The 16,226-nt window shown below is 38.2% G+C and overlaps 1 protein-coding gene across 1 annotated transcript; it reads left to right on the top strand.

Annotated features, from left to right (window-relative positions):
* The first annotated feature begins 1,808 nt into the window (after positions 1–1,808).
* Positions 1,809–16,220, top strand: cblc (Cbl proto-oncogene C). Its single transcript, XM_086154012.1, has 13 exons — positions 1,809–2,011; positions 2,616–3,003; positions 5,657–5,803; positions 5,899–6,055; positions 6,609–6,730; positions 7,513–7,650; positions 7,745–7,832; positions 7,919–8,050; positions 10,440–10,631; positions 12,545–12,649; positions 12,729–12,769; positions 14,354–14,405; positions 14,661–16,220. Exons 2-13 carry the CDS (start codon positions 2,645–2,647, stop codon positions 14,712–14,714), a joined length of 1,587 nt encoding a protein of 528 aa, XP_086010138.1. The 5' UTR covers positions 1,809–2,011; positions 2,616–2,644; the 3' UTR covers positions 14,715–16,220.
* Positions 16,221–16,226: the final 6 nt, after the last annotated feature.

Genomic DNA, 16,226 nt, shown 5'->3' with positions numbered 1-16,226 from the left:
TCGCTGCCCAATTTTCGCCTTGAGCTGAAAACATATCTCCAACATATCTGACCGAATTGATAAGTCCTTATGTTTCCGGCAGAGAGCTGCTTTCCTCTAATTCAAACCTATTAGCTCGCTCTAAGCAATCTCAGGCAAAACTGTTCTCAGTTCTACTACCTCAGTGGTGGAACAAACTCCCAGAAGCAACAAGACTAGCATCATCTCTCTCAACCTTCAAGAAACAGGTAAAAACGTTTCTCTTTCAGGACTTTTTACTGCGCTGATGCCCCAGATCAGGTTGGCAGCAAGTTAGGCTATGCAGTGTGTGTGTACGTTTGTGTGTCTCTGTCAAAAAAAAAAAAAAAAAAAAAAAAAAAAACCCTCACTAACCCAAACTTATGGTTCTGTATATTTCCTGTGCATCGTGTAGTTGCAAGTGTATTTGCAGTCCCTATGTCCTCTATTGTAAGTCGCTTTAGATAAAAGCGTCTGCCAAATGCAATGTAATGTAATGTAATGTAAAAACATACCTCTTTACCAAGCGTTACCCCACTAATCGCACTAAGCCCCCAAAAAACAAAACACAAAGAAATAAATGTATGTATGCATGTGGCTCTCAGATGGCTATTTGGGAGAGCGGTCACTTCAGACTACTGGTACTTCAGATCTTTGGTGACTGAATTACACTCTTTGTAAGTTGCTTTGAATAAAAGCGTCTGCCAAACGACTGGAATGTAATGTAACTGTAATGGGAACGCCGATTGGTTCAGCCGCGTGGAAGCTCCATCGAAGCTCCACGTGCACGCGCGTTTCTTTGCGTGTTTCTTTTCATAACTGGAACGGGTCGTCGCCAACAACCCGATCAATGATCAGCCATCTTTATTCAGCGATGTTTGCCCGCGTGTGTGTATTTAAGTCAATTTGTCCGTTTCAATATTCATTGTTTCTATTGCGAACCTTGTCTAAGTTATTATCAGTATAACCACTGACTGCCTTGGTAGATTTTATTTACTTTCAGAACCACAGTGGTTGACTAATTTGCTTGATTTGGTTTTGTGTCTCAATCTCATCTTGAGTGTTTTTAAAACTATTTTATGCAGGACAGCCGTTTATACCTTAAGGTTTTCCATCATCGTTGCTGTTATTTGTTACACATTGACAACCGCAGGACCGCAAATACAAACAGACAACTCCACACAGAAAGGTCCCCTTGACGGAGTCAAACCAGGGTCCAGGCCACCGCCCACATATGGGTTTCGCTCTTTTATTTTTATTTTCCTAATAAACACCCAGAATGCACGAAGAAGGCTGTTCTTTCACGAGCATTCCGTGTTGCTGTTAAACGAACCATTTTTGTATTACAATTTGTTTTTTAACTGTTATATAGAGTCTATTAACTTTTTATATCCCCCGCTGCTTGCAAATACAAACCGCTGAGATTTTAAGTTGATATTTTATCATCAGCAATGGTGTGCGACAAATTGATTTGTTGACATGTTGAAGGACATCTACGGTCGGTTGATATTTTATCCGTGTCACCCTTTCTGATCAGGTGGGTCTTTCCTGCGAGGGACGTTATTTTGATAACACAAGGTAATCTGTGCTCGCAAGAATTTTACTCTTGCCGTTGATGATCTTTGAACACACATCTCACATCTGTCTTTGCAAGCATCATGTCTGCAGCGTGAAAGTGTTTGGGCTTCGTTACCCCTTGTACTATTTTTATTTTCAACTTTCGTTTACACCCAGTCCGCCCTTCTCCGACTTCCTCCCCCATCTCTCTCTCTCTCTCTCTCTCTCTCTCTTGCTAACTGCATGCATGTTGTTCAAGTCAAGAAAACCTGTGTGCGTGCATGTGTCTCAAGACAAGGAAACAAACCTGTCCGCAACCGGGAAACCCTCAAAAGACAAGAAGAAGAAGAAGAAAAAGAAGAGGAAGAGAGAGCGAAAAGGAGAGAGGGGTGGGGAATCTGAGTGGAAGACAAAAGAGAAGTGGACGCATTCGGGAGGAATGTGTTTCCTTCGTGCTGTGAGTAGATGTGGGGCATCACTTGATGGAAAGGCAGAGAAACCTCTTTTGTTGGACAAAACAGAGAGCGTCGGGTTGGATGCGTTTATGTACAACGGGCCGAGAAATCAGGTGCTGGTCGCGGAAACCTAATGATAAACGTTGAAACCCTTTCCACCATCGCGCCCTATCGTTCGCTTTGTTTTTCTATCAAGCAGGACGACGTTGCATTGTGTGGTTGCTGTTGTTAAAACCACACTGCAGGATTGAGAATATACAATATCCACTGCAGTGATTCTTATAGCTTTGAGAGAATTTTATAAAAAAAAAAAAAAAAATTAAAAAGCTTTTATTGGATACACTTTTTATGACATGGAAACTAAAAGAAGCGGCTTTCTGAAAAGGATAAGAAAGGGCTCTTTTAAATGAAGCTGGATTCTAACAAAACGATTAATGCCGTCGCTGACACTCAAAAAGGAAAAAAAAACAAAGCTTGGATTAACCGAAGCCTCATTTTCTGCTCATCAGCATTCACACACGTGAAAAATAGAGTCACCACATCAGGGCACGGTCACAACGTAACTTCCTCTCCTGGCTTACTGAGGTTGAAAGTGTTTCCTACCAGCTTGGTTTCAAACGTACCTCGGCGATACGATGGCGGCTGGAAGGTCAGGCGACCCCAAATCTCAGATCCTGACCGGAGATGACCTGCGCACGGTGGACAAAGTTCTCAGAAGACTCAAGAAGCTCCACCGGCTGTCCACCGACCCGCGGATGGGCCTGAGGAACAGTCCCCCGTATTTTCCGGATCTGGTGTCCGAAACAATGTCGATGATCTGGAACGTCTGGGAGCCGTACTACGACTCCGGGATGCCCAGCGGCTACGTTTCTCGGGGAGATGAGGTCAAATACCTGAGGGTCCACCTGAGAAACATGCTGGACAAAACAGACCGAGCTCTGCGACTATTTCGAGATGGACAGGAGGAGATTTTTGAAGAGACGTCAAGTTGCAGGTGTGAAAGCCCGATCTCGTGCACATGTTTTATTTTGTTTGTTTGTTTGTTTTTAACCGGGAGCCACTTCCTAAATTATTGACCGTTTCCAGACAATTTCTTCCTGATTTCTTTTTGCTGATTTTCTTGCAAGTCTTTGTTGGTGTCATGACTTGATTTTTGATTCTGAATTATTTTTCCAGTTCCTTTGACATGAATATTTATGTGGAAACATTACAGTGTTCATAAACAAATTATTGCCTTCAAGGATTTCTTAAAACAAATAAGAAGGAACGTAGACAAAACAAATTGTGTCATTTTCTCTGACACAAAAATGGGATTTTGGCCCAGATTCTGGCCCTTGGTTTAAGAGGAAAAGAAATAGAGAAAAGAAAAATTAAAATGGGCAGTGCGGTCAAGAATGGCGGCAATTCCTTTGCAATTCCCGATTTTTAATCAGGCATTACAGTTTATATGTAATGGACCTATTATCTAAATAAAAATAACATTGTTGTTTCAACAATACACCCATTTTTCAGCTGCCCGGGGAATAGCGACCTATAAATCTAGTGTTCGTATACATGAAATGGGCAAATTATGGGGTTGAACTTTTGAGTTTTTGGCAATTTCATTGGTGTCCATTGTGCTTCTTACCTATTGCAAATATGAAGAAACCTTCACGTTTGTTAAAAACTGAATTTTATCACTTCTGATCCCAGTATGGCAGCGGAGGAGATGGGAAACACTTAGACGCACATACACACACACACACACACACACACACATATATATATATATATATATATATATATATATATGTGTGTGTATTTTTTTTTTCTTTTTCTTTTTTATATATGTATATATATATATATATATATACATATGTATATGCATATGTGTTTATTCATGCAAATTCACATTATAGCAATATTTCGCTAAAATGAGTTGTGAATCAAGAAATATATAAAACATATGTATATGCATATGTGTTTATTCATGCAAATTCACATTATAGCAATATTTCGCTGAAATGAGTTGTGAATCAAGAAATATATAAAAGACAATATCACAGTAAAGGAAAAGCATTTCACGAAAAAATGACAAGTACGAAAAGTAAAAACATAGGTATCTCAACCTGTGTTATATTCCAAGTAACTTCCTTTAAAGTTTGTTTTTTTCCAAAAAAATACATCAAACTTTAAATTCATGCTGATATGGTTAGTCAGTTCAAATTCAAATTCAAGTTATTTGGTTGTTGATATGATACACAGATACTGTGTCAATCGGCCCGTTAATCTAAATTAAGTTCACCAAATTAAAGAAAATAGATGAAATAAAATACATTTGATTAATTTGATTTGATTTGATTTGATTAATAAATTAGATATTACTTGGATTACTTGGATATTACCTTTAGGTATTACTTTGATGGTGATAAATTCTATGATAAATCCTGTGATAAATTCCCAAAACAAATTATAGTGGTGACTAATTACCTGTGGACAGTTTACTGTTACTTCTGCATGGCTATTGCTATTTAAAATAGAATCAAAAAATAGAGTTAAAGTATCTCAGATGTTGTTATAATAAAACTTTCATACGCAATCTATAATGCAACTCAATAAAAAAAATTGTAATCTAAGCTTTTCATTTTGCTCTTCTCAATTCCTTCTTAATTTCAATCCAAAAAAGCAGGGAGTGTAATAAAAGTTTTACATAATCGTGCATTTATTACTATATTTAAGTCGAATAAGTTGTGATACAGGTGGGTGTAATTCTGGGGTAAAAAAATAATTTTCAACCCATGAAAGTGTTTGCTTATTTTAATGTTGATTCTGTATTGTGAAACATTTGCTCAGAATTGAGAAAAAGCATGAATGATTCAATGCAAAATCAAAGTGAAATGGAGAGCCAGGAAATAGGAGTTAGTCAAGAGTGACTAGAGGGGATACACCGATAGATAGAAAATGTTGTGGTATTTAGTTAAACACATGCAGACAAGTGTATCCTGTTTACTGGCGGGACTACTTTGTCTGTCTGAGAGTGAATAGATGTTTGTAAGGGACAAAGACGAGATACAAACGCACTCTGACAAGGTGGCTTGAAAAATGACCACATTCGAGCAAAGAGGTTGAAGCCGGTCGCACATTTCTGCTCTGCACGAGACAAGACTCCTGGAAAGCAATGACCGGATGGGCGACACCATCTGATGGGAACGGATGTTGCTGATCTTCCTTTATTTTACTTTTTTGTGAAAAACCCGAAGCGGACACTCGACATTGGAAAAAGCCCTGTTTAGTTGCAATGCGCTATCTGGTTGTACCAATGGCGCGTCGACTAAAACTGAATACTTTCCGCACCTCGAGGTGTCTCTGTGTGTTAGAGGTACTGTGTGTGTGAAGTTTTTCACTTCCCCCACCCTTCCTACCTTAACCGCTGACCTTTAACCCTCTGCAGAAGGTTTGTCCTTAAATGACGCAACCATCGTTCTTTCCAAGTTGGCCTATTGCATTTATCAACTTCTACCACAACCCACAACACAGACAATAACAAGCGTGACATAGACGCTGAGCTTGTGTGTTTGACATCTTAGGGTTCAGGTTTTACGGTACAATATTTTCCGTTTCCGCTGTATTTGTTGACACGACTGACAATTGGTGTATTTTAATTTCAGGAGGAACTTGGTCAAACTGTCCCTGCTGTTCAGCCACATGCTGTGGGAGTTCAAGGTCATTTTTCCAGGTCATTTTTTTCAAGGTGACACATACAGGGTGACAAAAAAGGAGGCCAGGGAATTCTGGAGGCACTCATTTGGTGATAAGTAAGTACAGGGTTTTTTTTTTCTTATGCAGTTTTACAAAGCGGGTTATCTTCACATGCAGTAATCTCCCTTGTGCTAATACTGTGCTGGAGCAGATGTATCGTAAAGTGGCGCAGTTTTGAGGAGAAGCTGCAAAGAGTGCATTTTTTGGACGGAGCAATGGAGTCCTTGGCATTGAAGTCCACCATTGACCTCACCTGTAACAGCCACATCTCAGTGTTTGAATTTGACATCTTCACCAGACTATTTCAGGTAATGTGAAACTATTTCCTACTTTTATACTCATCCGTCACTGGACGATTCGACATTTACATTCGCTCACCTTGGCAGGAAAAGCTAATGTTACTGGTGAGATCTGCACATCATGGGTTTATGGAGTTGAAGCTTGCATACAGGCAGGACAACCAGCGTAAAATTAGCATAGAGACAGAAAATATGGGGAAAAGGCCTAGCTAGCTTTATGCAGTCCTGGGATGACACCAAATCAATTTTTCTCAAATATAAAATTTTTTTCAGATCCCAAATTATCTTTCTAATGGTGGACCAGGAGGTGGGACTGAAAAAAAAAAATTGCCTTTTTTGTGTTCGTGTTGCAGGATTGGTTGAACGCTTTCAAACAAGTTGATATTTGTCTTTTCAGTAAATCTGTCTAGTAAGTCTAAGAAAGACAGTCGGACCCGTGCGTCCGACCGTCAGCGGGCTCATTCCTTGCAAATCGGTTCAATAGTTTGCTGAATCCTTGCTTAACACCAACCCGAAGACCAGTGGAAATTGCTGTAAACTGTCTTTTTCTTGTTTTTTTTAGCCCTGGAAGTCACTAATAAGAAACTGGAAGCAGCTAGCGGTGACTCATCCAGGTTATATGGCGTTCCTCACCTATGACCAGGTGGTGGCCCGACTCCAACGCTTCATCGATAGACCCGGGAGGTAAGAATAAGAATAAGAATAAGAATAAGAATAAGAATAAGAATAAGAATAAGAATAAGAATAAGAATAAGAATAAGAATAAGAATAAGAATAAGAATGAGGATAAGAATAAGAATAAGAATGAGGATAAGAATAAGAACAAGAATAAGAATAAGAATAAGAATAAGAATAAGAAAAAGAAAAAGAAAAAGAAAAAGAAAAAGAAAAAGAAAAAGAATAAGAATAAGAATAAGAATAAGAATAAGAACAACTTTATTTATCCCGAAGGAAATTGTTGTGCCAGAGTTTCAAGTAAAACATAACAATAATAAATAATAGTAGGAAATTGTATAAACAGTGAAATAAATAGATAAACAAATAAACAAACAAATAAATAAATAAATAAATAAATAAATAAAATTAAAAAAGGAGGGGGAATAAGAAATACAAATAAAACTATAAAGTGTCAAAGTCAAGGGTAAGGATGAGGGTGGCGGGACAATCATTCAAATGTCATTATTTGCCATCGGGCCGTACCAGGGTGAGAAAACTATCAACATTTTGTCCTCATGCTTAGAGTGGTAAAACCCAAGTACTGGAAAAAAAAACCAAACCAAACCCATGTAATGTTTTGTTTTAATGCAGTTTAATGTCACTAATAACAGTGAGACTTTTGTTTTGACTATAAACTAAAAAGTTAGAGCATCATCTGTTTATATCTGGAGAGTAATTACAGATTAATACATGTCATATAATGAAGCAATGACACCGCTAATTAAATACTCAAATACTCATGCTTACAGTTATATCTTCCGTCCGAGCTGCACAAATATGGGCGAGTGGGCGATTGGCCACGTGGCGGCTGACGGCAACATCGTGCAAACCATCCCTCAGAACATGTCTCTCTATTTTGCGCTCATCGAGGGCTGCAAAGCTGGCAGGTAGGATAGAAGTAGTTCTCACTATCAACTCACGTATTTTAATTTCGCATTTTCTTCTCAAGAGTGTGTACTGTGCGACTGTGTGTGCTCGCAGCTACTTGTACCCAAATGGCCAGGACGCAAACCCCGACCTGAGCAGCCTGCGCGAACCAACCGTGAGGGACACGGTCAAGGTGACGATGGTGAGCGGATGCATAAACCGAGGCTTGATTTGAGAGATAGAGAAAAAAAAAAAAAGATTTATTATTCATCTTTCCTGCCATCGCAGGAGCAGTATCAGCAGTACTGCGAGATCGGCAGCTCCTTCCAGCTGTGTAAGATCTGCTCCAAGAGAGATAAGAACACTCGCGTCAAACCCTGTGGGCACCTCCTGTGCAAACTGTGCCTGGTTTGCTGGCAGGTATGGACACTGAAGCTACTTGTTTGAAATAAAACTGATTTACATCAGACTTCTACTGTAAAGTAACCAGTCCTTGTTTGTTCTTTGTATTTGTATTCTTTTTATTTTATTTTAAGATAATTGTACAAATTTTCTGGTCATTCACTTCAGTGTGTTGTAAGAGATTTCATACCAACAATCAGGAATATCCTCTGATTTGTTTTTTTCTTTTGCAAATTTTTAGATGATTTAAAAATGTAATAATTTCCCTGATGTTCACACTAGGGCATCATACATTCTTGCAAACTTTCCAGTACTTTTCCTTGTCATGCCGGTATCATCCTGCAAACTTCCTTCCCATTAGCTGCACATAAAAACAATAACAGATGACACCTAAAAATACAAGAACATAAGATTTTTAAGGACTTCTAGCAAACTCTCATATTCAGGTGCTCTGAAAAATGAATTTCCCCTATAGGGATCAATAAACTGTTATGTTATGTTATGTTATGTTACGTTACGTTACGTTACGTTACGTTACGTTACGTTACGTTACGTTATCTTATCTTATCTTATCTTATCTTATCTTATCTTATCTTATCTTATCTTATCTTATCTTATCTTATCTTATCCAGCGTTCTGGTTGACTACACACACTTTGTTTCAAACGATGTGTGACTCACCAGTAACCCAATGCCCAGAACTGAAAACCAAACATGTGACATTATTTTACAGTAATGATTATGTGTTCAGTGACATGAAACTGCCCACATGACTAAATTAGAAATCAGTGTCTTGTAGTTTTGGTTATAATCCAGGCGTTCTGTCTGACCGCCACATAATTCAGTACGGTTGGTTGCTGATGTACAAAGATCCTTCTTAAACCTGTCTAGTCTCATTTTGAAACATTTGAATTCTAAAGTCTGTATTGGACTTTTGCAAAAGAATGCAAGCAGCGTTTTCTTTTTTTTTTTTTTTTTTTTTTTTTTTTGCACCCTGGTTGTTTCCACATCAAGTTTCCACATCACATCCGCGTGTGTGTGTACGTGTCTGATGAAAACTGCTTCTTTGGTGTCACACAGACTGTTCACTCATACGTGAACAATTCAAGTGGAGCGAGAAGAATAGGAAAAAAAAACCTCATGCATATTTGACCTTAAGGGAAACTTTGAATTGTATCACGTCCTGATGTTTGGCTAAAGACTTCCTGTTTGGGCTATTACTCAAATACCCAAAAGACCCGCCATCAGCGCCTTTGCTATGGCTTTCAATGCAACTGTTTATCTTTATCCATACATTTTACATGTAGAGCAGATCCAGACCGCTCGCTTTAAAATTATTTCCAGGAAAATTGCATTTTATTAGTGCAGAAACCTTGGACAAATCCGGGCAAGATGCGGGTGGCCTTCCGTCTTGACCCACTGGAGTTGAACGAGAGAGAGAGTGAGCGAGGAGAGATAGAAAGAAAGGTATAAATAATCTCCTGCTAATGATAACGGCAGCGCTAACAGTTACGGTACATAGTAAGTGCTGACGTGATACAATTATAGCTTTAGTATTCATAAAATATATTTTAATGGGCGTTTAACCTGCGAAATGAGAGCCCAGGGAATGAGAATAGTATTCCCACATTTCTTTTTCTGCAATACTTGTCAGGACTGTGAGTGAGAATAAGCAAACCTTTATTCTGTGGGGATGCAATATAAATGACATCATCATACTGCGGGGCAGATTGAAACAAGCGCCGTGATTCAAAAAGGAAGCTTGTTTTCTCTCTCCGTGGCGCACAAATTTAGTTCTGAGGCTCTTTTGAGAAATTACCGGTAAACATATCATAAGACGGCTTCTGGCAAGTGTGAAAAAGACCACGGGCTGGTAACTGGGGCAGGACATGGATGAACAAACGCTGAATCTAACTTGAATGTTAAGGAAATGATTCACTGTCATCTACTGGGAAACTAAAATGATCACTATCTAGCAATGGGCACATGTGGCCCGCCAAACTATTTTTATTATATTATATTATATTATATTATATTATATTATATTATATCATATTTTTATTATATTATATACTATTGTATTTTTATAAGTATTTTCAATTCATATTGAATTTAGCAACTCCTTATTTTTTCCTTTTGTTTTATTTTGTGCGGATGATTACGCAGAAATTAATGTCGGGACATTTATATGATCGTTAATGATTTTAAAGTTGAAATAAAATGCCAAAGAATTTCAATATTTTAAAATTGCAATTTTTATTTTATTCACTTCACATTATATCTAGTTGGCAGAAATGTGGCCCGCCAGCCAAAGTAATCACCCCCCCCTCCCCCCCCTTGATCTAGCAGATGGGCCCTTTTTTTTTTTATATAATTTGTCCATTTCTGTGTCTTAAATTTCCGTGTAGCAAAAGTCAGCGAGTTTTACCTGCCCGCACTGCCACCGCAACATCCAAGGGACGGAACCCGTCTTCATCGAACCCTTCCTGGCCGGCCCGAGGGAGGAGAGAAAGGAGGAGGAAGAAGAGGACGAAGAGGATGAAGAAGAGGACCATGAAGATATTGAGCTGGTGGTGAGGGCAATGGCTGCACAGAAGAAGGTATGTGACATTTCTTGAGATTCCTGTGACTTCTTCCCTCTCATCACCTGACTCAGATGTCAACGTCCACTGCTGACATGACAAATATACATTTTGGATTCAGTTGAGATTAATGCACATTCATGATTTGGGCCTTAATTTTTAACCTGGAAAGGCTCAATTGGGTGATTCGAACCTGAATGACACCATTTTATTCATGGGTTTGGAGACATAACCAGAATTTCATAGCAAGAAGAAGATCAGATTAGCTCAATATGTATTGGTTAACTTCCAATAAACCAAAGCGGAATGCCGTAGAAAAGCAGCGAAGCAAAATATGAATGTCAACCAGAGCAGATAATCTGACCAAATCCATAAACAGAATTAATGTGTGATGTCGAGTGATCACACAATACAAAACATTGCTTGGATAAATCAATAAAGTACAGCAGAGACCAAAAGAGTTGAATAAAATTATCTTAACATCAGATTCCTAGAAGAAGACAACCTTTTGTCTCTTGGACAGAACATGAGACAGAAATCCCCATTTTCCCCTTTTTTAATCCTTTAACTGCAATTAAAGCTACACAAGAAAACTCAAGACTGTGAATCTTACAGGGTCACCATTAACAAGACGACAGCTAGATTCTTTCAGCATTGTTTCCCACCGTGCAATGTTTTCACTTGGAATTTGCTCAGAGCCTCTGCTACTTCAGTCCATCGCTTTTCCTTCAAAATACGGTTGGAGAGTTGACATCGTACAAACTGTGCCGTTGTGCCGCAGCTCCACCATCCACTCCTCTCTTGACTTTCTATACCGATCAGGACGTCCTTCGCCGTCCCCGTTTCAAAATATTATTTCTGCCACCAAGACCGCTCCAGTGATTGTTCATCTTCCAGGTTCCCTGTTTCCGATTTTCCCTGTTTCTGAAAGACCTGATATTTAGTAATAATATCAAACACCTTTAATATGGGCGTAAGCCCAAGACTAGGAAAGGACCGACCTAAAACGCCTTAGATTACCAACTTGGAGTCGCGCACCGCGACTGCGGCGAAACTCCTAAAATTGTCCTCAGACATTCAGTTTTTAGTCTGAGACTGTGAAGATCATTTGGTGTGAGCCCATCGTAAATCCCGTTGCCATCACTCACTTGCTCACTATTGTGTACACGTTGACTTTTTTGTGGATGGCCGCAAATATCTGTGAAATCTGGTCGTAAGACCATTTTTCTATCGAGATATTCAGCTCCTTGTTTAACCAAACATGTATTCACTGCGCGGCTGTGTCTCGGCATATAATTTGCTTAATACTTTTTCCGCTCCCAGTCCTTGGCCCGGACCCAGAACCGAATTGCGTCTTTTCAAACAGAATCAGGGTTCGTTTCTTCGATCTGCAACAGAATCTATCTGATGAAGTTCAGCAGGATTTTAATACGCAGTGTGAATATGACCGCTAATCCTGGATGTTCACATAGGACAAGGGTGGGCAATTATTTTGGCACATTTCATATTTACTTTTTATGCGCGGGCTAACTAGGTATCATAAAATTTGAACAAAATGAAAATTGTGATTTAAATATTTGAATTTTTTGGCATTTTATTTCAACTTTAAAATCAGTAATGATCATGTAAATGTACAGACATTATTTTGAATGTAATCATCCATATCAAATCAAACAAAAGGAAAAAAGTTTTTAATTTCAATACTCGTTAAAATATATCAAGAAAAATTATATGGCGAGCCGGATAAAAAAGCAAAACGGGCCCAATGTGAAATAGGCCCAGGTCTGACAAAGGACCATGACACCACTAGCCAGCACTGAATTTAAAACATTTGCCGTTTTACCCATATCTAGGGGCCTCATATACAAATATCCCCTCGTATCCATTTCTTCTCCTTTGTCCTGAAGCCTCTTCTGTCTCGGTGTTTACAGCTCTCATCTCAGGACCTCCAGCATCCCGAGGCCCACCCGTGCAATCCACCCCCGCCCCTCAGAAACATCTCAGTTCCGCTGTCCAAACCACCCACCCGACAGCCAGTGAGTATCGGAAAATATCCAAGCTTTTACCGTCTCGCCGCCGGGTCCCTCTTAAGATGGAGATGTTTGTGTTTTACAGGCTCACAGGGAAATACAAAGAAGCCGGCAGCAGTTGCAGAGGTGAGAAAATGGTTTTACAAGTTCAATATCACAGAAGGTCCAATGCTTTACACCAAATACACCAACATTGTCAAAATTAAATTGCATTGCATCAGCCGACCATCTTCTGCTATGCGCCGATTATTAACACACATAACTGTGGAATTTTGTATTGTAAATAGATGCTTTAAAAGAATATTGTTTTGAAATTATGAAAATCGAAGTAATATATAGATTCTTCTGCGTGCCACTGGGGTCAAAAAACCAGCATAGCCTTTTTTGCAGGGGCTGTATTTTGATTTGATTAATCTGTCTTTATCATTTTCAGGCTCTATTCATCCATCAGTAGCTCCCATCAATTTTAATACCCAACAAACTAAATTTGTGCTTCCTCTTGATGTCGGTAAATCAGTCGGTGAATAGTCTTAAAACACAAGGAAGAATAGCAGACAGAGAGTCTACAGGAAATTATGCAAACACGAGTTGGTGGGTGGAAGTCATTGGAGCGTACCCACAAACGTACTGAAATCCTGTACCTCTTACAAGCCTGAGTAAAATGAAAAACCCCAAAAAAAAACAAAAGCAAGCTATGCAGCATGTCAATATCAAGGAGGAATTAATGATTATTTCTGCCTTCTGGTTGGTGTCTGTCCGATGCCACAAGAAATTAAGACAAACACTATATATTGCTATCATTAGCATGACATTACGTTTCTTAACTCTTCTACTGCACAAATTTCCTGCTTTGATTGTGCCTGCGGCCTTTCTGTGTGTTTACATCGGGGTTGTCAAACTCATTTTGGTCCGGGGGCCACATACGGCCTATTTGATGTCAAGGGGGCCGGGCCAATAAAATCATTAGTTAGAAGAAACACTAAGTCCAAATTTTTCCTTTGTTTTAGTGTAAAGGAGGTAAACAGGTAAATTATACAAATCTTTATATGTAATGAACAGTTCCTCTAAAAAATATATGACATACTAATAGTAAAAATGAATATTAAAAAAGAATGGATGAAATTACACCCTTAAAATATTGTCGAGTTCAAAGAGAAAATCTTGTCACTGTGGGAAAATTTGCCTCTAGAATTTATTAGAAAATGGATTGGTAGCATGTATAAGAAGAGGTATAATGTTTACAAGGCTATTCTTGTTATTAAATGAATCTTTTTAATTTTGCCTGTTTTTTTTTTTTTTTTCGTCTACGTGGTTTTTATAGAAATAAGCAAAGAAAAGGTTGTTTTAATCTAATCTAATCTAATCTAATCTAATCTAATCTAATCTAATCTAATCTAATATTATGTATTGTTATTGTTATTGTTATTGTTATTGTTATTGTTATTGTTATTGTTATTGTTATTGTTATTGTTATTGTTATTGTTATTGTTATTGTTATTGTTATTGTTATTGTTATTGTTACTGGACAGCTGACCGGTCTGGTCAAAATCTACCTTTTTGGTGAAAAATAATTGGGATTGGCTCCTTTTCATTACTCTTTTTTTCTGAACAATTTTTCTAAACAAATGTGTTTCTTTTGCTCTTACTTTGCGGAATTGTTTCATTTCCTAAGAAGATCATGACACCCCCCTTTCCTGCCGTATCATTCAGGTGCGCGTGGGAGAACATGCAAAGCGATGATGAGGCAACCTCAGATGGAAAAGCAAGTATATTTTAACATATACCATTTTCCATTTCCCATTTCTCATTTCCATTCTCATGATTATATTACAAATACTAAGAAGACAAGATCATCCTTACTGGTTTTTATTTACTTTTTAATGCATTGCCGTAAAATGTAATATTTCCTGCACTAAGAATGCCATGTGCTTACACATTATTTCAAAGACATTAAATAAATGTCATATATTGCCAACATACAATGTTAAATCTAACGTGTGTGTGTGTGTGTGTGCAGGCAAAGCAGATTGAGGCTGCAGATGACGAAGCAAAACGAGAAAACGAGACTTGAGCGGCTCGGACGGGACAGCTCCGTCGTCATTTTGCTCGGCAGAATCTAGAAAGTTAAACCTGAAAGGGAATTGGGAAAAAAAAAAAGAGTAAAAATGAAAGTGAAAAGTAGGGGTGGTGGGGTTCCTCTTTTATATCCAGCTCTGTCGAAAGTCTGAGACGGGATAATAAGTGGGCGAGAGTGAAAACACCCATTGAGGCAATAATCGCAATTATCTCCCCGGTGGGATTTCTAATTGTAGCTTTTCATTCTTACGCCTTCGTAATTATCAATTAACCTTTTAATTAGACTCGATATTTGCACAGTGGTTCGCTGCATTTGCTTGGACCGATTAGAATAATTGTAATTAAAAAAAGGAAATCGAGGGATAAGAGCGAATCGTGCTGCACCCCTACAAAAATCAAGGTTTCGAGGATTTAAATCCTAAAGTCAGTGCATTTATTCCTGTCAAGGTCATCTGAAAGCAAAAAGTCAGGTATGTCAACCCACTGTTTATATTATAATAGTCACAAATATCTAGGGTGAACTGATGGTGCTATGGTCTATATGTAGTCCTCCAACAGTCCATAAACACGTTTTTCTTTTTTTGTTTGACTTCATGGCAGCCACTTGAAACCAAAGTGACAACAGTTGCAACGTTATTCTGTCTGGATAACTTCAAAATAACTAAATAACTAATAGAATTATTACTGAAATGAAAAAGCATCACATTCCAGAACTATTGGCTCTCAGAACCATGAAGTGTCGTTGCGTATTGCATAAGTGTGCAAACACACACACACACACACACACACACACACACACACACACACACACACACACACACACACACAAACCATAAGTTTCACCTTTTCATTCTTATCAATTGCTTCTTATTTTTTGTTGGGAATCATATTTCATGTAGAACAGATGTTCTAATTAAATTAAGATTACAATCAATTAATATATACATATAAATACAATATATTTTATTTGTGTGTATGAATTTATTGTATTGCATATATACCGCACATATTATATATAGTGTACGGTTCAAAAAATCCTAGATGCTTTATTGTCATTTTGCTGTACATACCAAAATGGTGTAGGCAGAATTAGACAGTTTTTCTTTGGGAGTCAAACAGCACAACATGGCACACCTATATACAACCCACACACACACACACATGCACACACACACACACACACCGCTACTCATTTATAGAGCAGCAGTTCAGCAGTTCAACAGTCTAACAGCTCGTGGGAGGAAACTGTTGATCAATCTGGAGATTCTGCTTTTGATGCTCCGAATCTGATGGCAGCAGCTGCATGCAGCATATATATATGTAATTGTGTTTATATGTATATATATATATGTATTGTGTGTGTATCTGCGCAACATCATGTTATTGAGGAAAATACCAATCATGTAAATGGACTTACACTGTAATTCTCCATTGATGAGACTGGCAGCTGGAAAGTATAAAATATAAGGGTTTTTGAATAAATCACTTGATTTTCAAAGTATGTCAA

Source organism: Fistularia commersonii, chromosome 10 (genome assembly GCF_037954325.1).
Source record: "Fistularia commersonii isolate RoL2024-O1a breed Wild chromosome 10, RoL_Fcom_v1.0, whole genome shotgun sequence".
NCBI lineage: Eukaryota > Metazoa > Chordata > Actinopteri > Syngnathiformes > Fistulariidae > Fistularia > Fistularia commersonii.
This window is presented reverse-complemented; position numbering and strand designations above follow the sequence as displayed.